Source organism: Trachypithecus francoisi, unplaced genomic scaffold, assembly GCF_009764315.1.
Source record: "Trachypithecus francoisi isolate TF-2019V2 unplaced genomic scaffold, Tfra_2.0 Lachesis_group3, whole genome shotgun sequence".
NCBI classification, from domain to species: Eukaryota; Metazoa; Chordata; class Mammalia; order Primates; family Cercopithecidae; genus Trachypithecus; species Trachypithecus francoisi.
Genome location: NW_022681468.1, coordinates 147,760,967 through 147,784,632, shown reverse-complemented (window position 1 = coordinate 147,784,632; position 23,666 = coordinate 147,760,967). Strand labels below are relative to the sequence as shown.

At 39.8% G+C, this 23,666-nt stretch overlaps 1 protein-coding gene across 2 annotated transcripts in view; it reads left to right on the top strand.

Moving 5' to 3' along the window:
• The window catches only part of GANC (glucosidase alpha, neutral C), a 104,778-nt gene that overhangs the window by 18,519 nt on the left and 62,593 nt on the right, over nucleotides 1-23,666 (top strand). For both annotated transcript variants that reach the window (XM_033190421.1, XM_033190422.1), the window contains 2 exons: nucleotides 7,891-8,073; nucleotides 12,708-12,753. In XM_033190421.1, coding sequence (XP_033046312.1) covers nucleotides 7,891-8,073; nucleotides 12,708-12,753 — 229 coding nt within the window. The remainder of the gene's footprint in view (nucleotides 1-7,890; nucleotides 8,074-12,707; nucleotides 12,754-23,666) is intronic.

Below are 23,666 nucleotides of genomic sequence, written 5' to 3'. Positions count from 1 at the left end.
AGCTAACTATCCTAAATATTTCTGTACCCAATACAGGAGCACCCAGATTCATAAAGCAAGTCCTTAGAGACTTATAAAGAGACTTAGACTCCCACACAATAATAATGGGAGACTTTAACATCCCACTGTCAACATTAGACAAATCAACAAGACAGAAAGTTAACAAGGATATCCAGAAATTGAACTCAGCTCTGCACCAAGCAGACCTAATAGACATCTACAGAACTCTCCACCCCAAATCAACAGAATATACATTCTTCTCAGCACCACATCGCACTTATTCCAAAATTGACCACATAGTTGGAAGTAAAGCACTCCTCAGGGAATGTAAAAGAATAGAAATTGTAACAAACTGCCTCTCAGACCACAGTGCAATCAAACTAGAACTCAGGATTAAGAAACTCACTCAGAACCACTCAACTACATGGAAACTGAACAACCCTCCCCTGAATGACTACTAGGTACATAATGAAATGAAGGCAGAAATAAAGATGTCCTTTGAAACCAATGAGAATAAAGATACAATGTACCAGAATCTCTGGGACACATTTAAAGCACTGTGTAGAGGGAAATTTACAGCCCTAAACGCCCACAAGAGAAAGCAGGAAAGATCTAAAATTGACTCCCTAACATCACAATTAAAAGAACTAGAGAAGCAAGAGCAAACACATTCAAAAGGTAGCAGAAGGCAAGAAGTAACTAAGATCAGAGCAGAACTAAAGGAGATAGAGACACAAAAAACCCTTCCAAAAATCAGTGAATCCAGGATCTGGTTTTTTTGAAGAGATCAACAAACTTGATAGACTGCTAGCAAGACTACTAAAGAAGAAAAGAGAGAAGAATCAAATAGACACAATAAAAAATGATAAAGTGGATATCACCAGCGACCCCACAGAAATACAAACTACCATCAGAGAATACTATAAACACCTCTATGCAAATAAACTAGAAAACCTAAAAGAAATTGATAAATTCCTGTACACGTGCACTCTCCAGAGACTAAACCAGAAAGACGTTGAATCCCTGAATAGACCAATAACAGGCTCTGAAATTGAGGCAATAATTAATAGCCTACCAACCAAAAAAAGTCCAGGACCAGACAGATTCATAGCCGAATTCTACCAGAAGTACAAGGAGGAACTGGTACCATTCCTTCTGAAACTATTCCAATCAATAGAAAAAGAGGGAATCCTCCCTAACTGATTTTATGAGGCAAACATCATCTTGATACCAAAGCCTGGCAGAGACACAACCAAAAAAGAGAATTTTAGACCAGTATCCCTGATGAACATCGATGCAAAACTCCTCAGTAAAATACTGGCAAACCAAATCCAGCAGCACATCAAAAAGCTTATCCACCATGATCAAGTGGGCTTCATCCCTGGGATGCAAGGCTGGTTCAACATTCGCAAATCAATAAATGTAATCCAGCATATAAACAGAACCAAAGACAAAAACCACATGATTATCTCAATAGATGCAGAAAAGGCCTTTGACAAAATTCAATAGCCCTTTATGCTAAAAACTCTCAATAAATTCGGTATTGATGGAACGTATCTCAAACTGATAAGAGCTATTTATGACAAACTCACAGCCAATACCATACTGAATGGGCAAAAACTGGAAGCATTCACTTTGAAAACTGGCACAAGACAGGGATGCCCTCTCTCACCACTCCTATTCAACATAGTGTTGGAAGTTCTGGCCAGGGCAATCAGGCAAGAGAAAGAAATAAAGGGTATTCAATTCAATTAGGAAAAGAGGAATTCAAATTGTCTCTGTTTGCAGATGACATGATTGTATATTTAGAAAACCCCATTGTCTCAGCCCAAAATCTCCTTAAGTTGATAAGCAACTTCAGCAAAGTCTCAGGATACAAAATGAATGTGCAAAAATCGCAAGCATTCCTATACACCAATAACAGACAAACAGCCAAATCATTAGTGAACTCCCATTCACAATTGCTTCACATAGAATAAAATACCTAGGAATCCAACTTACAAGGAATGTGAAGGACCTCTTCAAGGAGAACTACAAACCACTGCTCAATGAAATAAAAGAAGACACAAACAAATGGAAGGACATTCCATGCTCATGGATAGGAAGAATCAATATCATGAAAATGGCCATACTGCCCAAGGTGATTTATAGATTCAAGGCCATCCCCATTAAGCTACCAATGACTTTCTTCACAGAATTGGAAAAAACTACTTTAAAGTTCATATGGAACCAAAAAAGAGCCCACATTGCCAAGACAATCCTGAGCCAAAGAACAAAGCTGAAGGCATCACACTACCTGACTTCCAACTATACTACAAGGCTACAGTAACCAAAACAGCATGGTACTGGTACCAAAACAGAGATATAGACCAATGGAACAGAACAGAGCCCTCAGAAATAATATCACACATCTATCACCATCTGATCTTAGACAAACCTGACAAAAACAAGAAATGGGGAAAGGATTCCCTATTTAATAAATGGTGCTGGGAAAACTGGCTAGCCATATGTAGAAAGCTGAAATTGGATCCCTTCCTTACACCTTATACAAAAATTAATTCAAGGTAGATTAGAGACTTAAATGTCAGACCTAAAACCATAAAAACCCTAGAAGAAAACCTAGGCAGTACCGTTCAGGACATAGGCATGGGCAAGGACTTCATGTCTAAAACACCAAAAGCAATGGCAACAAAAGCCAAAATTGACAAATGGGATCTAGTCAAACTAAAGAGCTTCTGCACAGCAAAAGAAACTACCATCAGAGTGAACAGGCAACCTATAGAACGGGAGAAAATTTTTGCAATCTACTCGTCTGACAAAGGGCTAATATCCAGAACCTACAAAGAACTCAAACAAATTTACAAGGAAAAAAAAAAAAAAACCCCATCAAAAAGTGGGTGAAGGATATGAAGACACTTCTCAAAAGAAGACATTTATTCAGCCAACAGACACATGAGAAAATGCTCATCATCACTTGCCATCAGAAAAATGCAAATCAAAACCACAGTGAAGTACTGCCTCACACCAGTTATAATGGTGATCATTAAAAAGTCCGGAAACAACAGGTGCTGGAGAGGATGTGGAGAAATAGGAACACTTTTACACTGTTGGTCAGACTAATTTAGTTCAACCATTGTGGAAGACAGTGTGGCAATTCCTCAAGGATCTAGAACTAGAAATACCATTTGACCCAGCCATCCTATTACTGGGTATATACCCAAAGGATTATAAATCATGCTGCTCTAAAGACACATGCACACATATGTTTATTGTGGCACTATTCACAATAGCAAAGACTTGGAACCAACCCAAATGTCCATCAGTGACAGATTGGATTAAGAAAATGTGGCACATACACACTATGGAATACTATGCAGCCATAAAAAAGGATGAGTTCATGTCCTTTGTAGGGAACTGGATGTAGCTGGAAACCATCATTCTCAGTAAACTGTCATAAGAACAGAAAATCAAATACCGCATGTTCTCACTCATAGGTGGGAATTGAACAATGAGAACACTTGGACACAGGAAGGGGAATATTACACACCAGGGCCTGTTGTGGGGTGGGGGAGGGGGGAGGGATAGCATTAGGAGAAATACCTTATGTAAATGACAAGTTAATGGATGCAGTACACCAACATGGCACACGTATACATATGTAACAAACCTGCACGTTGTGCACATGTACCCTAGAACTTAAAGTATAATTTAAAAAGTCAGTATATTATAATGAGAAATTAATTCAGTTATGATAGAATCATCAGAAGTTTAAAATACATCTATTCACTGAGCCACACTATGTGCCAATAACTTAGTAAACATAATTTTTTTAAATTTAATTTTATTCTTTGATAGAGACAGAGTCTTGCTGTGTTGCCCCAGCTGGTTTCAAACTCCTGGCCTCAAATGATTCTCCCTCCTCTTCCTCCCAAAGTGTTGGGGTTATCGGCATGAGCCACGATGCCTGCCCTGAATAAGAACTTAAAAGAGACTGTTTCTGAAGTCTTTGGCAGTTTGGCAATTGAGTCAATGCATACATATAACCTGGCCACAATATGTTATTTTCTGCTATCCTGAAGAATAGTACAGCCTTCACAATTTTTATACTTGTGTTCATAAGTAAGTTAATGTGTAATTTTCTCTTTCTGTGCTGTCTTTGCCGTGGTTTAGGGTCCAGGTGATAATTCACTTGGTATGGTAAATATGGTATTAGTTCTGCATCTGTTCTGACTGCTTTCTGGAGGGCCTTTGGCTACTGTAGTAACTGGAAAGCTAAAAACTACATTTCTTCATTTCCCAGACTCCCTTTTGCTACAGGTTCTGATGTAATTCAGTTTCCACCTGTCAGATGCACTTAAAAAACCTGGATTTCAGAACTGAGTTCCTTTTTATATGGATTTTGCACCTGTAGAGTGACTCTAAGGCCATTAGTTAAGGCCATGAGTTACTCATCTTTGAATTATAGCTAAGGTGGCATGATCCCAGAGCCCAGCAGTTATCATAGTGACTTCTGATAACTCAACTTCTTGATTCTAGCTAAGATAGAAGGTCAATTGGCCATACAGTTACACAGTATTGTTCTAGGGGTCATTCCTGGACATGCAGCCTGGAACCTACTACCTCAGCCCTTCCCATGATGTTGTAAGCAACAGATTATCCATATGAAGTCATTTATTTTCTGCTTAAAATAGCCAGAGTTGTTTTTGTTTTCTACAATAGAGCCTTGGTTGATGTAGTAGTTGCTGTTAGAAATGAATATAAGCAACAGCCCCTCAAGGATGGGAATATGAGATTGACTGGCTGACCTAGCTGGATTTGGAGGCAGTGAGGACGTATTTACCAATAGAGGATGGGATACTATTGTTACTGGCTGAATTGTGTTCCCCCAAAATTTCAGGTGTTGAGCCCTAACCTCTAGTACCTCAGAATGTGACTATATTTTGAGATAGGGCCTTTAAAGCAGTAAATAAATTAAAATGGGGGTGATTAGGGTAGGCCCTAATCCGTTAAACCTGGTGCCCTTGTAAGAAGCGGAGATTAGGACACAGATGTAGGCACAGAGGGACAATCACGTGAAGATACAGTGAGAAGGCAGCCACCTGCAAGCCCAGGAAATAGGCCTCACAAGAAACCCAACTTTCTGACACCTTGATCTTGGACTTCTAGCCTCCAGAATTAAGAGAAAATAAATTTCTGTTGTTCAAGCTACCCAGTTTGTGATATTTTCTTATGGTAGCCCTGCCAAACTAATACATCTAATAATAGACCACAAAATTCTGTGGCAACGTTACTTAAATGACTACTGGTGGTCAACTAAAATAAAGTGGCCCACTGAAAGCAGACCAAGAGATAGGGCCGTACTGCATCATGATTATGCAGAATTCAGAGCTCTGAGGTGGCTTGGCTGCTTCAACTTCACTGAAGAGTTTAAAGAAAGAAAACTGTAGTCTCAGGGCTTTAAATTCTTAGCTCAAGGTATTGTCAGAAGATGGATAATTTTCTGTGACAATCCTAAAAGTCCTCTTATCTTCTGTAACTGCAGGTACATGTAGCTGAAAATCAGAGGCAGAGTTTGATATTGCAGGCTCTGAATTAGGCCGTAAGTTGAATTCATAGCCTCATCAGGTCTGTGAATTTCAGGCATTAACTGGGAAAACCTAGAACTCTTCAAAATTGAATAGCAGGCTGAGTGCAGCAGCTCACATCTATAATCCCAATACTTTGGGAGGCCAAGGCAGGAGGATTGCTGGAGATCAAGGGTTGTAGACCAGACTGGACAACAAAGTGAGACTGCGTCTCTACAAAAGATTTAAAAATTAACTGGGCATGGTAGCACACACCTGTAGTCCTAGCTACTCAGGAGGCTGTGGTGGAAGGATCACTTGAGCCCCGTGGTTCAAGGCCACAGTGAACTATGATTGCACCACTGCACTCCAGCCTGGGTGATGGAGCAAGACCCTGTCTCTAAAAAAAAAATCAAGTTTTTAAAAATTGAATAACAGTATTTGGGAAGAGTTGGATAATTCTAAATAGTCAAACCTCAAAATTTAACTGGCCCTCCCATTTCAGCAGAAGCAACCCCTCCTATGAAGGGAGGTGAAACTGATCCTGCCTTGCTTGGATACCCTATATTGACCTCACCTAAAATATACGTGCACGGGGATTCAAGTGCTCCTTGTGCCCAACCCCTACCACCCTTCACTGCCTCCAGACCCACCATCAAAGTCAGATCCCAACATGCCCAGAGAGCCAATTACAGACAAACCCAGGGGGAGAAGGCTTGCATGCCTGAAAAATTATAAGACTACATAATGGCAAAACAAAACAAAACAAACAAAAAAAACAACTGGGAAATATGCATGGAAATGGTTTCCGAGGAATTCCTAGACCAGAAGGAACTTAACTGTAGATCAGGCTAAATTTGTTGACACAGGAACACGTACCAGAGAATGCAGATTTGATATGCTAGCTTGGGCAGCTGAGAATGGCTCTAATTGATGGCTTAGTTGGTTAATTATCATCTGAACTCAGCTATGGATTCTTCTGAGTGAAGCTGAGATATCAGGAATTCCTTGGCATGGTATAGAGGAAATGATCCACAGACTTAGAGAGATAAAGATGTTGGAGTGGATTTGTTTCATGCAACCAGCTCATCTAGCCCCTCTGGATTCTGTTCCCCACGAGATCCAGAACATACCCCCTTCACTGAGAAACTGATGAGGGAGCACTGTAGTGAACATCTTCCTTTTGTGGGCTGGAGATAATGGTGGGAAATGATGCCAGTAAAATGGTCTCCCTGATTTCAGTGGAGATAATGAGACTCCAAGTAGCAGAGGCAGAGTAGAAACATTTAGTTGTCAGAGACAAGGTGAACATAATTCCATTATGTGTGGTAGGGCCCATGTAGTACTCAAAATGGTTTAACGCTTGGGGCAGTAAGCAATTTATGGCGGGGTGCATTAGACTGACAAATATGAACCACAGTCCTACGTAATGGAATAATCAAAAGAACTCTGTCTAGGTTCATTGAACAGTGAGAGACAGCCTCTCAGCCTTCTCCAGAGTTAATTTCCAGATCCAAAGCATCTTGCTTGAAGAGGAGACATAGAATCCATGGAGAAGGACTGAAAAGACATAATAAGAACCTAAACTGTCTCTTTTTACCTTCCTTAAAGAGTCCTGTGAACATTTACTAGGCACACTGTGTACTGGAGAAAGGGAAATATCTAGCTTTGAGGGATTTTAAGTGCTGTGTCTGAGCTTACATAATTCTTGTGGATCTAAAACATCCTAACAGTGTACCTGTGAAATTGGAGGCTGGTGGGAATCAGGCAATAAATAGGTAAATAAAAATTTGACCCAATTCCATCTCACTGTGGACCCACTCTATGTTATTTCCTCGGTTTCTGAGTATGTGGTTGGAATGAGAAAGAAAAACAATATTTAGATTTTGCACACCAAAATCTAGAAAGTTACTAGACATTCCAGATCAAGGTAATGATGATGACGATGATGATAGCGAACATTTATTTTTTATTTTTTTTAAATGTGTCTGGCACTGTGTCAAGAGCTTTACACATGTGATCTCATTTAATTCTCTCCAGAAATTTTGTTGTTCCTTTTGTTATTTTCACTTTACAGATAAGGAAACCAAAACCTAGAAAGGTTGGATAACTTTGTTATCTGAAGTTATAAAGTGTATGTAGAGTTATGCTCAATTTAAGTTCTTTGGCACCAAAGCCAATGCTCTCGTTAACGTTTCTCTATTGCCTTATCTATAGCTATGTCACATGAATAGTGATTTACTAATTAATTACTTGGAAGTACAAATCACATAAGGCCATGTAAACCTATAGCGGCTTGTTTTTCTCTTCCTGCTTTGTTTTCTAGGCTGATTTCATGCTCAGGGCACACAGGGAGTCTGATATTGGCAGATGGAAAAGGAGGCCTGAAGTGCCATATCACAGCAAACCCATTCAAGGTAGACTTGGTGTCTGAAGAAGAGGTTGTGATTAGCATAAATTCCCTGGGCCAATTATACTTTGAGCATCTACAGATTCTTCACAAACAAAGGTATTCTTATGCATTACTTGACACATAAAGACCTTAACATAACCTGATTAATGAATATCACTTGCCTAAACAGATAACATATCACCATAGAAAATTGGTTTGCCTTATTTACTCTAGTATTGTTTTTGAGAAATTTTATCTTTTCACCTGTGAAGGTGAATACAGGCTTTATGACAAAAATAATTCCCAAACTTTTATAAATGTTACACTCTTAACATGTCCTGTGTGTGACTGATGGCATTCTCTACCCTACACACTCTTCTATAAAAGCACCCTGTGGACCCGACAAATGTTAATGTGAACTAGCATACCTTCATAATTTCACTTCACTCCCTTACAATAACACAGATTACCCTAGACTTGAATAGTTGTCCAGGAATTTTCTGGGACCATCTGCTTGATCAAAGCTGTTTGTGTGGGCGCTCACATGAATAAGGTGGTGGTGGTAAGGAAAAGATTCTTCTTCCATTCTTACCAATACTGTTTTAAAATCTTTTAGTCTATAGTTCTTTCTATTTTTATCACAATAATAAACATATTATATGGTCTGCAGAAAACTTTCAACATTCCTTATTCCAACATAGTGATTTTTCTGAGTTTCAACTCATTTGTATTTTAAAATTTTGGTATTCAAAATATCATTTTCTCATCTTAGAACTTATACTTGTTCATCATAGGCAAATTAGAAAATATTGAAAAGAAGAAAATTTAAAATCCCTATAATCTCTCCACCTACTCTGTTAGTGTCTTATGAATATCCAAGTACTTGTTTAACTGAAAAATACTAATAATAGCATAACAAATATCTGTGTACCCACTACCCATGTTCTTTATATTTAAAGCCTTTTTTCTAGCCAGGTGCAGTGGCTCACGCCTGTAATCATAACACTTTGGGAGGCCGAGGTGGGCAAATCAGTTGAGCCCAAGAATTTGAGGTCAGCCTGGGCAACATGGTGAAACCCTGTCCTACAAAAACTACAAAAAAATTAGCTGAGTGTAATAGCACGTGCCTGTAGTCCCAACTACTTGGGAGGCTGAGGTGGGAGGATCACTTGAGCCCAGGAAGTCAAGACTGCAATGAGCTGTGATTGTGCCACTGCACTCCAGCCTGGACAACAAAGTGAGATTCTGTCTCAAAACAAACAAACAAAAAAAAAAAAACGCTTTTTTTTCTTTTGTAAACCCCCATGATTTTGTTCTATTTTCTTTTAAACGTTGTTTCTTTCCTAAGTTGATCCTTTTACTTACTTATGTAGAAGAGGCACATGGTACAGAGGAGTATATATTAATACAAATTTCTATATAATAGTAGTAAAGAATTTCCTTCCCCCTTTGTCCTCTAGCTACCCACTTTCCATCCTTGAAAGTAATGTGTTCTGGCTGGGTGCAGTGGCTCATGCCTGCAATCCCAGCACTTTGGGAGGCCAAGGCAGGCGGATCACCTGAGGTCAGGAGTTCGAGACCAGCCTAGCCAACATGGTGAAACACTATCTCTACTAAAAATACAAAAATTTAGCCAGGTGTAGTAGCGCGTGCCTGTAGTCCCAGCTACTCAAGAGGCTGAGGCAGGAGAATCACTTGAACCCGGGAGGCGGAGGTTGCAGTGAGCTGAGAACACGCCACTGCACTCCAGCCTGAGCAACAGACCAAGACTCTGTCTCAAAGAAAAAGAAAAAAAAGAAAGTAATGTGTTGCCAGTTTTTTTGTGTATCCTTTCAGAAACAATTTATGTATATACATTTTATATATATTATTTGACTTTTCCTTTCCTGACACAAATGGCACCACCTTTACACATTATTCTACACCTTGCTTTTTTTCTCTTAACAATGTGATAATTCTTAATTTCTTTAAAGCAGCTACATAATTTCTGTTATATGGCTGTACTGTGATTCACTGAGTAAATTCTCTATTGAGGAATTTAAAGTTGTTTCTAATCTTGTTTTACAACTAGTTTACTAATAACCTTGAATATGTGTCATTGTGCAGATATACAAGTATATTTATAGTATAGAGTCATAAAAGGATAGTTGTTGATCAGATGGTTTGTGCATTTGTAGTTTTTTCTTTTTTTTGAGATGGAGTCTCGCTCTGTTGCCCAGGCTGGAGTGCAGCAGCATGATCTCGGCTCACTGCAAGCTCCGCCTCCTGGGTTCATGCCATTCTCCTGCCTCAGCCTCCCAAGTAGCTGGGACTGCAGGTGCCCGCCACAATGCCCGGCTAATTTTCTTTTTGTATTTTTAGTAGAGAGGGGGTTTCACTGTGTTAGGATGATCTCGATCTCCTGACCTCATGATCCGCCCGCCTCAGCCTCTCAAAGTGCTGTGATTAAAGGTGTGAGCCACTGTGCCCGGCCTGTAGTTTTCATAGGTATGGCCAAATTGCCTTCCATAGAGGTTGTACTGGTAGTTATAGTTCCATGATTTACATTTATATTTATAATTATATTTGTGTTAGAAAAATCAGATGATCTAACTGGAAAAAATTTTAAGTTAGATTTTAACCTCATAACATTAACAAAAATAAATTGCAGGTGAATTAAAATTAAACATAACAAGACAAAAATAGAAGAAAATATAGAACAATATTTTTGTAATTATGATAGTGTGACATAAACTGAAGAGCCATAGGAAAAGATTGATGCATTTGGTTACTTACACATTTTAAGCTTTGATTCTACTCAGAAAGCAACACAAGAAAAAAAAAAAAGCTTTATTATAGACACACACACACACACAACACACACACACAGACAGCATGAACAAAATTAAAAGTCAAGGACTTCCAGTTTCCCATCTGGCATGTAAGGAGGTTAGAAGTCACTACTCCATCCTAACAATGGCTAAAAAGCTCAACAAATCAGTTTTTGCCTTATATAGTTTGATGTTCTGTTAGACTCATACACACATTAAGGATTGTTATGTTGGGCTGGGCACAATGGCTTATGGCTGTAATCCCAGCACTTTGGGAGGCCAAGGCAGGCAGATCTTCTGAGGTCAAGAGTTCAAGACCAGCCTGGCCAACATGCTGAAACTCTGTCTCTACTAAAAATATGAAAAATTAGCCAGGTGTGGTGGCATGTACCTGTAGTTCCAGCTAATTAGGAGGTTGAGGCAGGAGAATCGCTTGAACCCGGGAGGTGGAGGTTGCAGTGAGCCGAGATCACACCATTGCACTCCAGGCTAGGCGACAAGAGTGAAATTCCGTCTCAAAAAAAAAAGATTGTTATGTCTGCTTGGAGTATTAATCCCTTTATCATTATGTAATATCCCTCTTTATCCCCCCAAATTTTCCTTGCTTTGAAATCTGTTCTGTCTGAAATTAATACATCTACTCTTACTCTCTTTTGATTGGTGTTAGCATAGTATACTTACCTTCAGAGGTAACCAGTTTACTAAATTTTGTGTTAATCACTTCCTTGGGTTTGGTTTGGTTTTAAGATGGAGTTTCATTGTTGTTGCTCAGGCTGGAGTACAGTGGTGCAATCTTGGCTCACTGCAACCTCCGCTTCCCAGGTTCAAGCAATTCTCCTGCCTCAGCTTCCCAAGTAGCTGGGATTACAGGCTCCCACCACCATATTCCAGCTAATTTTTGTATTTTTAGTAGAGACAAGGTTTCACCAGGAGTTCAAGGCTCGTCTTGAACTCCTGACCTCAAGTAATCTACCCACATCGGCCTCTCAAAGTGCCCAGATTATAGGTATGAGCTGCTGCACCCGGCCTCCTTGGGGTTTTTAATTGCATTCCCACATATGTATGAATTTCCAAACAACATATTATTTGGATTTACTTTCTAAAAAAGCTTTTATGTAATAAAAGTATGCTGTATGTATTCTTTTGTAATATATTTTTCACTCAAATTTTTTTTCTTTTTCCATTTCTTTTTTTTTTGGAGACAGGATCTCACTATGTTGCCCATTAAATGTATAAAAGTTAGCCTACATCATTCATGCTCATAGAAATACAAACTGAAATACATTTATTTTTTCTACAATTTTAGATTTGGCAAAAACTGAAAGATTGATAAAATCCAACATTGTTCAGAATGTGGGGAAATGAGCGCTCAAATACAACTATAGGTGGAAGACTAAATTGTCACAGTCATTCCAAAAGACTGTACATTATGGTGCTGTGTTTTGGGAGTGAGGAGAGTCACACTGATTGAAGGGAGCTATGTTCTACCTTGCTTACTTAGGTTTTGTTGAAATATTATGAGCATGTTTAACATTTATAATAAAAAATGATAAAAGCATTTTTTAAAGAGTTAACAAAATTAAAATACATCTACATTAAGAAATGAAGCTATTAGATTAATATTCATCATTACTGTCCAATTTTATAAACTCATTTTTAAATTTTTTTTTTATTTAAAGATGAGATCTCACTATGTTACCCAGGCTGACACCAAACTCCTGGGTTTAAGTGACACTCTAGCCTCAGCCTCTCAAGTAGCTGGGATTACAGGCAGGCACCACTGCACCTGGCTTCATTTTTATTTTTATAATGATGTTATATTTAATACGTTAAAGATATAACTTATGGGGTCTCAAAAGTTGGAAATGAAAATCTTTATCATTGAACAAAATTCTATCAGTCTTGCCATTGAGTGAAACAACTTTATTTATGTTAAAACAGAGCTGCTAAAGAAAATGAGGAGGCGGCATCAGTGGACACCTCTCAGGTAATCTAGATTGATCCATTTATTGTTATCTTTTTCACCATCATCATAATGATAAGGCATATAAGGAATTCTCTTTCTTCCTTCTACAGAAGGGTGTTTGTTAAATGATCTACTGCATATAAATAGGACCACCTGTTTCTTTGGCGCACCTTGTCATCTCATTCATTCATTCATTCATTCATTCATAAAAACAGATGCTTCCTGAGTGCCTGCCTTTTACCAGGCATTATTGCTAGACAAGGAGAATCAGCCTTGAATAAAACAAATCCCAAACCTGTTCTCCTGGAAATTAGAATCTACTGGGAAAGATAGACATTAAGTAAGTAATTACAAGCATGAAGAGTGTTACAAAATTGTGCTACAGAAGAATACAAGAGATCTGGCCAAGATGAGGGTCAGGAAAGACCTTCTGAGGGAAATAATGTTAAAGCTGAAACTGATGTGTTAGTATACACAAGTCAAAAAGTGGGGAAAAGAACATTCCAGGTAGAGGGAACTGCATATTCAAAGATCTGGAGGTAGGACAGAGCATATTCCACTTGAAGAAATGGAATATGTATGCAATATATATTTATTTTAGCTGGAGAAAGGAAAGCAAAGGGGAAGGTGGTATATAACGAGGCTAGAGAGATAGGCAGGGCAGTGCTGTGGACATATTTGTAATAATTCTTTTATCTAACAATTGTTTGTTAAGTACCTCCTATATCCCAGTCTCTTTTCATGGAATTGGTGAGACATCATGGAAAAATATAAGTCCCCCATTTATCATGGAGCTTACCTTCTTCCAAGCCATGTAACCTTTCTGAGTTTGTCCTAAGAGCAAAGGAAAACTCTGGAACGGTTCTAAGTAGCAGAGATGCATGGTCTTATTTCTATTTTAAAAAGATTATTTTGCTGAATTGTGAAGAATGGACACTCCAGAAATCATCTCTCTCTTCATTCCCAGTCAGATACATCTTCAAAAGAGCACTTTTCACGATATTGATTCTTCCTATCCATGAGGATGGAATGTTTTATCATTGGTGTCCTCACTTGTTTCCTTGAGCAGTAGTTTGTAGTTCTACTTGAAGAGGCCGTTCACATCCCTTGTTAGCTGTATTCCTAGGTATTTTATTCCCTTTGTAGCAATTGTGAATGGGAGTTCATTCAGGATTTGACTCTCTGATTGTCTAGTTTGGATGTAAAGGCATGCTTGTGATTTTTGCACATTGATTTTGTATCCTCAGACTTCGCTGAAGTTGCTTATCAGTTTAAGGATTTTTGGGGGCTGAGATGATGGTATTTTCTAAATATAAAATCATGTCGTCTACAAACAGACAATTTGACTTCCTCTCTTCCTATTTGAATACTCTTTATTTCTTCCCCTTGCCTGATTGCCTTGGCCAGAACTTCCAATTACTATGTTGAATAGGAGTGGTGAGAGAGGGCATCCTTCTCCTGTGCTGGTTTTCAAAGGGAATGCTTCCAGCTTTTGCCCATTCAGTATGATATTGGCTGTGGGTTTGTCATAAATAGCTCTTATTATTTTGAGATATGTTCCATCAATATGTAGTTCATTGAGAGTTTTTAACATGAAGGATGTTGAATTCTATCAAAGGCCTTTTCTGCATCTGTTGAGATAATCATGTGATTTTTGTCTTTGGTTCTGTTTATGTGATGGATTATGTTTATTGATTTGCGTATGTTGAACCAGCCTTGCTCCAGAGATGAAGCTGACTTGATCACGGTGGATAAATTTTTTGATATGCTGCTGGATTCGGTTTGCCAGTATTTTATTGAGGATTTTCACATTGATATTTATCAGGAATATTGGCCTGAAGTTTTCTTACTGCCCAAAATAATTTATAGAGTCAATGCTATTCCTATCAAACGACCATTGACATTCTTCACAGAATTAGAAACAACTATCTTAAATTTCATATGGAATCAAAGAAGATCCCATATAGCCAAGACAATCCTAAGCAAAAAGAACAAATCTGGAGCCATCACATTACCTGACTTCAAACTATACTACAAGGCTACAGTAAGCAAAACAGCATGGTACTGGTACCAGAACAGACATATAGACCAGTGGAACAGAACAGAGACCTCAGAAATAACCAAATAATGCCACACATCTACAACCATTTGATCTTCGAGACACCTGACAAAAACAAGCAGTGGGGAAAGGATCTCCTATTCAATAAATGGTGCTGGGAAAACTGACTAGCCGTATGCAGAAAACTGAAACTGGATCCCTTCCATACACCTTATACAAAAATTTAACTCAAGATGAATTAAAGACTTAAATGTGAAACTCAAAACCATAAAAACCCTAGAAGAAAACCTAGACAATACCATTCAGGACATGGGCATGGGCAAAGACTTCATGATGAAAACACCAAAAGCAAATGCAATAAAAACCAAAATTGACAAATGGGACCTAATTAAACTAAAGAGCTTCTGCACAGCAAAATAAATGATCATCAGAGTAAACAGGCAACTTACAGAATGGGAGAAAATTTTTGCGATCTACCCATCTGACAAAGTGCTAATATCCAGAATTTACAAGGAACCTAAGCAAATTTACAAGAAAAAACAACCCCATCAAAACGTAGGCAAAGGATATGAACAGACACTTCTCAAAAGAAGGCATTTGCATGGCCAACAAACATATGAAAAAAAGCTCATCATCACTGATCATCAGAGAAATGCAAATCAAAACCACAGTGAGATACCATCTCACACCAGTCAGAATGATGATTATTAAAAAGTCAAAAAACAATAGATGCTGGCGAGGCTCTGGAGAAATAGGAACACTTTTACACTCTTGGTGGAAATGTAAATTAGTCCATTGTGGAAGACAGTATAGTGATTCCTCAAGGATCTAGAACTAGAAATACCATTTGACCCAGCAGTCCCATTACTGGGTATATACCCAAAGGAACATAAATCATTCTACTATAAAGGCACATGCACATGTATGTTTATTGCAGCACTATTTACAATAGCAAAGACATGAAACCAACCCAAGTGCCCATCAGTGATACACTGGATAAAGAAAATGTGGGACTGGGTGTGTGGCTCATGCCTGTAATCCCAGCACTTTGGGAGGCTGAGGCAAGCGGATCACCTGAGGTTGGGAGTTCGAGACCAGCCTGACCAACATGGAGAAACCCTGTCTGTACTAAAAATATAAAATTAGCTGGGCATGGTAATGCGCGCCTGTAATCCCAGCCACTAGGGAGGCTGAAGCAGGAGAATCACATGAACCTGGGAGGTGGAGGTTACGGTGAGCCAAGATTGCGCCATTGCACTCCAGCCTGGGCAACAAGAGCGAAACTCCATCTTAAAAAAAAAAAAAAAAAAAGAAAATGTGGTATGCTGTGGCTGGCAAGATGGCCGCACAGCTCCGGTCTGCAGCTCCCAGCAAGATCAACGCAGAAGACAGGTGATCTCTGAATATCCAGCTGAAGTGTCTGACTCATCTCATTGGGACTGGTTAAGAGAGTAGGTGCAGCCCATGGAGGGTGAGCCGAAGCAGGGTGGGGCATTGCCTCACCCAGGAAGCACAAGGGATCGGGAAACTCCCTCCCCTAGCCAAGAGAAACCATGAGAGACTGTGCTGTGAGAAATGGTGCATTCTGGCCCAGATACTACATTTCTCCCATTGTCTTGGTAACCCGCAGACCAGGAGATTCCCTCAGGTGCCTACACCACCAGGGCCCTGGTTTTCAAGCACAAAACTGGGCGGCTATTTGGGCAGACACCAAGCTAGCTGCATGGTTTTTTTTTGAAGCGGAGTCTCGCTCTGTCGCCCGGACTGGAGTGCAGTGGCCGGATCTCAGCTCACTGCAAGCTCCGCCTCCCGGGTTTACGCCATTCTCCTGCCTCAGCCTCCCGAGTAGCTGGGACTACAGGCGCCCGCCACCTCGCCCGGCTAGTTTTTGTATTTTTAGTAGAGACGGGGTTTCACTGTGTTAGCCAGGATGGTCTCGATCTCCTGACCTCGTGATCCGCCCGTCTCGGCCTCCCAAAGTGCTGGGATTACAGGCTTGAGCCACCGCGCCCGGCCTGCATGGTTTTTTTTAAATACCCCAGTGGCGCCTGGAACACCAGCAAGACAGAACTGTTCACTGTCCTGGAAACGGGGCTGAAGTCAGGGAGCTAAGTGGTCTAGCTCAGCAGATTCCAACGCCACGGAACCCAGCAAGCTAAGATCCACTGACTTGAAATTCTCACTGCCATCATACCAGTCTGAAGTTGACCTGGGACACTCAAGCTTGGTGGGATGAGGGGCATCCGCCATTACTGAGGCTTGAGTAGGCAGTTTTCCCCTCACAGTCTAAACAGAGCCACCTGGAAGTTTGAACTGGGTAGAGCCCACTGCAGCTTCACAAAGCTGCTGTAGCCAGACTGCCTCTCTAGATTCCTTCTGCCTGGACAGGGCATCTCTGAAAGAAAGGCAGCAGCCCCAGTCAGGGACTTACAGATAAAACTCCCATCTCCCTGGGACAGAGCATCTGGGGGTAAGGGACAACTGTGGGTACAGCTTCAGCAGACTTAAACATTCCTGCCTGCCACCTCTGAAGAGATCAGTGGGTCTCCCAGCACAGCGCTCGAGCTCTGCTAAGGGACAGACTGCCTCCTCAAGTAGGTCCCTGACCCTCATGCCTCCTGACTGGGAGATACCTCCCAGCAAGGGTCAACAGACACCTCATACAGGAGAGCTCTGGCTGGCATCTTCCAGGTGCCTCTCTGGGATGAGGCCTCCAGAGGAAGGAACAGGCAGCAATCTTTGCTGTTCTGCAGCCTCTGCTGGTGATACCCGGTCAAACAGGGTCTGGAATGGACCTCCAGCAAACTCCAGCAGACCTGCAGCAGAGGGGCCTGACTGTTAGAAGGAAAACTAACAAACAGAAAGGAATAACATCAACATCAACAAAAAGGACGTCCACACAAAAACCCCATCCGAAGGTCACCAACATCAAAGACCAAAGTAGATAAATCCATGAAGGTGAGGAAAAACCAGCCCAAAAGGCTGAAAATTCTAAAAACCAGAATGCCTATTCTCCTTCAAAGGATCACAACTCACCAGTGAGGGAACAAAATTGGATGGTGAATGAGTTTAATGAATTGACAGAAGTAGGCTTCAGAAGGTGGGTAATAACAAACTCCTCCAAGCTAAAGGAGCATGTTCTAACCCAATGCAAGGAAGCTAAGAACCTTGAAAAAAGGTTAGAGGAATCGCTAACTAGAATAACCAGTTTCGAGAAGAGTGTAAATGACCTCATGGAGGTGAAAAACACAGCATGAGAACTTCATGAGGCATACACAAGTATCAATAGCCAAATTGATCAAGTGGAAGAAAGGATATCAGAGATTGAAGATCAACTTAATGGAATAATGAGTGAAGACAAGATTAGAGAAAAAAGAAAAATGAAAAGGAACAAACAAAGCCTCCAAGATATATGGGACTGTGTGAAAAGGCCAAACCTACCTTTGATTGGTATACCTGAAAGTGACAGGAAGAGTGGAACCAAGTTGGAAAACACTCTTCAGGATATTATCCAGGAGAACCTCCCCAACATGGCAAGACAGACCAACATTCAAATTCAAGAAATACAGAGAACACCACAAAGATACTACTTGAGAAGAGCAACCCTAAGACGCATAATCGTCAGACTGAACAAGGTTGAAATGAAGGAAAAAAATGTTAAGGGCAGCCATAGAGAAAGGTCGGGTTACCCACAAAGGGAAGCCCATCAGACTAACACCAGATCTCTCTGCAGAAGCCCTACAAGCCAGAAAGTGGGGGCCAATATTCAGCATTCTTAAAGAAAATAATTTTAATCCAGAATTTCATATCCAGCCAAACTAAGCTTCATAAGCAAAGGAGAAAGAAAATCCTTTACAGACAAGCAAATACTGAGAGATTTTGTCACCACCAAGCCTGCCTTACAAGAGTTTCTGAAGGAAGCACTGAATATGGAAAGGAAAAACCAGTACTAGCCACTGCAAAAACATACCAGATTGTAAAGACCATCAACACAATGAAGAAACTGCATCAACTAATGGGCAAAATAACCAGCTAGTATCATAATGACAGGATCAGATTAACACATAACAATATTAACTGTAAATGTAGACAGGCTAAATTCCCCAATTAAAAGACACAGATGGGCAAATTGGATAAAGAGTTAAGACCCATTGGTGTGCTGTATTCAGGAGACCCATCTCACATGCAGAGACACACATAGGCTCAAAATAAAGGGAGGGAGGAATATTTACCAAGCAAATGGAAAGCAAAAAATAAATAAATAAGAAAGCAGAGGTTGCAGTCTTAGTCTCTGATATAACAGACTTTAAACCAACAAAGATTGAAAGAAACAAAAAAGGGCATTACATAATGGTGAAGGGATCAATGCAACAAGAAGAGCTAACTATCCTAAATATATATGCACCCAATACAGGAGTACCCAGATTCATAAAGCAAGTTCTTAGAGACTTACAAAGAGACTTAGACTCCCACAAAATAATAGTGGGAGACTTTAACACCCATTGTCAATATTAGACAGATTAACAAGACAGAAAATTAACAAGGATACTCAGGACTTGAACCCAGCACTGCAGCAAGTGGACCTAATAAACATCTACAGAACTCTCCACCCCAAATCAGTAGAATGTACATTCTTCTCAGCACCACATCGCACTAACTCTAAAATTGACCACATAATTGGAAGTAAAATATTCCTCAGCAAATGGAAAATAGTGGAAATCATAACAAACAGTCTCTTAGAGCGCAGTGCAATCAAATTAGAACTCAGGATTAAGAAACTCACTGAAGGCCGGGCGTGGTGGCTCAAGCCTGTAATCCCAGCACTTTGGGAGGCCGAGACGGGTGGATCACGAGGTCAGGAGATCGAGACCATCCTGGCTAACACGGTGAAACCCCATCTCTACTAAAAAATACAAAAAACTAGCCGGGCGAGGTGGCGGGCGCCTGTAGTCCCAGCTACTCTGGAGTCTGAGGCAGGAGAATGGCGTAAATCCAGGAGGCGGAGCTTGCAGTGAGCTGAGATCCGGCCACTGCACTCCAGCCTGGGCGGCAGAGCGAGACTCCATCTCAAAAAAAAAAAAGAAACTCACTGAAAATCGCACAACTACATGGAAGCTGAACAACCTGCTCCTGAATGACTACTGGGTAAATGACAAAATGAAGGCAGAAATAAGTAAGTTATTTGAAACCAATGAGAACAAAAACACAATGTGCCAGAATCTCTGGGACACAGCCAAAGCAGTGTTTAGAGGGAAATTTATAGCACTAAATGCCCATGGGAGAAAGCAGGAAAGATCTAAAATCAACACCCTAACATCACAATTAAAATAACTGGAGAAGCAAGAGTATACAAATTCAAAAGCTACCAGAAGACAAGAAATAACTAAGATCAGAGCAGAACTGAAGGAGATAGAGACACGAAAAACCCTTCAAAAAATCAATGAATCCAGAGGCTGGTTTTTTGAAAAGATTAACAGAATAGATAGACTGCTAGCCAGAATAATAAAGAATAAAAGAGAGAAGAATCAAATAGACATAATAAAAAATGATAAAGGGGATATCACCACTGATCCTACAGAAATACAAAATACCATCAGAATACTATAAACATATCTATGCAAATAAACTAGAAAATCTAGAAGAAATCAATAAATTCCTGGACACATACACCCTCCCAAGACTAAACCAGGAAAAAGTTGAATCCCTGAATAGAACAATAACAAGTTCTGAAATTGAGGCAGTAATTAATAGTCTACCAACTAAAAAAAGCCCAGGACCAGACGGATTCACAGCTGAATTCTACCAGAGATACAAAGAGGAGCTGATACCATTCCTTCCGAAACTATTCCAAACAATAGAAAAAGATGGACTCCTCCCTAACTCATTTTATGAGGCCAGCATCATCCTCATACCCATACCTGGGCTAAGAAAATTTGAGGCCAATATCCCTAATGAACGTTGATGAGAAAATCCTCAATAAAATACCGGCAAGCCAAATCCAGCAGCACATCAAAAAGCTTATCCATCACGATCAAATCAGCTTCATCCCTGGGATGCAAAGCTGGTTCAACCTACACAAATCAATAAACGTAATCCATCACATAAGCAGAATCAATGACAAAAACCACATGATTATCTTAATAGATCCAGAAAAGGCCTTCAATAAAATTCAACACCCCTTCATGCTAAAAACTCTTAATAAACTAGGTATTGATGGAATGTATCTCAAAATAATAAGAGCTATTTATGACAAACCCACAGCCAATATCATACTGAATGGGCAAAAGCTGGAAGCCTTCCCTTTGAAAACCGGCACAAGACAAGGATGCCCTTTCTCACCCCTCCTATTCGACATAGTAATTGCAAGTTCTAGCCAGGGCAGTCAGGTAAGAGAAAGAAATAAAAAGTATTCAAATAGGAAGAGAGGAAGTCAAATTGTCTCGGTTTGCAGATGGCATGATTATATATTTAGAAAACCACATCATCTCAGCCCAAAATCTCCTTAAGCTGATAAGCAAAGTCTTAGGATATAAAATCAATGTGCAAAAATCACAAGCATTCCTATATACCAGTAATAGTCAGAGAGCCACATCATAAGCAAACTCCCATTCACAGTTGCTACAAAAATAATAAAACACCTAGGAATACAACTTACAAGAGATGTGAAGGACCTCTTCAAGGAGAACTACAAACCACTGCTCAAAGAAATAAAAGAGGACACAAACAAATGGAATAACATTCCATGCTCATGGATAGTAAGAATCAATATTGTGAAAATGGCCATACTGCCCAAAGTACTTTATAGATTCAATGCTATCCCCATCAAGCTACCATTGACTTTCTTCACAGAATTAGAAAAAACTACTTTAAATGTCACATGGAACCAAAAAAGAGCCCATATAGCCAAGACAATCCTAAGCAGAAAGAACAAAGCTGGAGGTATCACGCTACCTGACTTCAAATTATACTACAAGGATACAGTAACCAAAACAGCATGGTACTAGTACCAAAACAGATTTGTGGACCAATGGAACAGAACAGAGGCCTCAGAAATAATGCCACACATCTACAACCATCTAATCTTTGACAACCTGACAAAAGCAATGGGGAAAGGATTCCCTATTTAATAAATGGTGTTGGGAAAACTGACTAGCCATATGCAGAAAACTGAAACTGGACCCCTTCCTTACACCTTATACAAAAATTAACACAAGATGAATTAAAGACTTAAACATAAGATCTAAAACCATAAAAACCCTAGAAGAAAACCTAGGCAATACCATTCAGGACATAGGCATGGGCAAAGACTTCATGACTAAAACATCAAAAGCAATAGCAACAAAAGCCAAAATTGACAAAAGGGATCTAATTAAACTAAAGAGCTTCTGCACAGCTAAAGAAACTATCATCAGAGTAAACATGTAACTTACAGAATGGGAGAAAATTTTTGTAATCTATCCATCTGACAAAGGGCTAATATCCAGAATCTACAAGGAGCTTAAACAAATTTACAGGAAAAAAATAACCCCATCAAAAAATGGACAAAGGTTCTGAATAGACACTTCTCAAAAGAAGGCATTTATGTGGCCGACAAACATAAAAAAAAGCTCATCATCACTGGTCATTACAGAAATGCAAATCAAAACCACAATGAGTACCATCTCACAGCAGTTAGAATGGCAATCATTAAAAAATCAGGAAACAACAGATCCTGGAGAGGATATGGAGAAATAGGAATGCTTTTACACTGTTGGTGGGAGTGTAAATTAGTTCAACCATTGTGGAAGACTGGTGATTCCTCAAGGATCTAGAACCAGAAACACCATCGGACCCAGCCATCCCATTACTGGGGATATTCCTAAAGAATTATAAATCATTCTATAAAGACACATTCACACATATGTTTATTGCAGCACTGTTCACATTAGCAAAGACTTGGAACCAACTCAAATGTCTATCAGTGATAGACTGGATAAAGAAAATATGGCACATATATACCAAGGAATACTATGCAGCCATAAAAAAGGATGAGTTCATGTCCTTTGCAGGGACATGGGTGAAGCTAGAAACCGTTATTCTCAGCAAGCTAACAGAGGAACAGAAAACCAAACACCACATGTTCTCACTCATAAGTAGGAGTTAAACAGTGAGAACACATGGACACAGGGAGGGGAACATCACACACCAGGGCCTGTTGCAGGGTGGGGGCCTAGGGGAGAGAGAGCATTAGGAGTAGTACCTAATGTAGATGATGGGTTGATGGGTGTAGCAAACCACCATGGCACATGTATACCTATGTAACCTGCACATTCTGTACATGTATCCCAGAACTTAAAGTATAATAAAATAAACCAATAATAAAAATCAACATTAACAAAATCCACTGTTCAGAGATTTAAAAAGAAAAGAAAATGTGGTACATACACACCATGGAGTACTATGCAGCTATAAAAAGGAATGGAATTATGTACTTTGCAGGGACCTGGATGAAGCTGGAAGCCATCATCCTCAGCAAACTAGCACAGGGACAGAAAAACAAACACTGCATGTTCTCACTCGTAAGTGGGAGTTGCAATGAGAACACATGGACATGGGAAAGGGAACATCACACACCAGGACCTGTTGTGGGGTGGAGGGCGAGGGGACGGAACTTAGAGGATGGGTCAATAAGTGCAGCGAACCACCATGGCACTTGCATACCTGTGTAACAAACCTGCACGTTCTGCACATGTATCCCCCCACTTTTTTTAAAGAAGAAATAAAAACAAAAAAAGAGCCCTGACAGTAGATAGATTAGGTAGTGGTTTTTTTTTTTTTTTTTTTTTTTTTTTTTTTTTTTTAAGATTAGGTAGTGGTTTTGAGTCACAGACCCCTT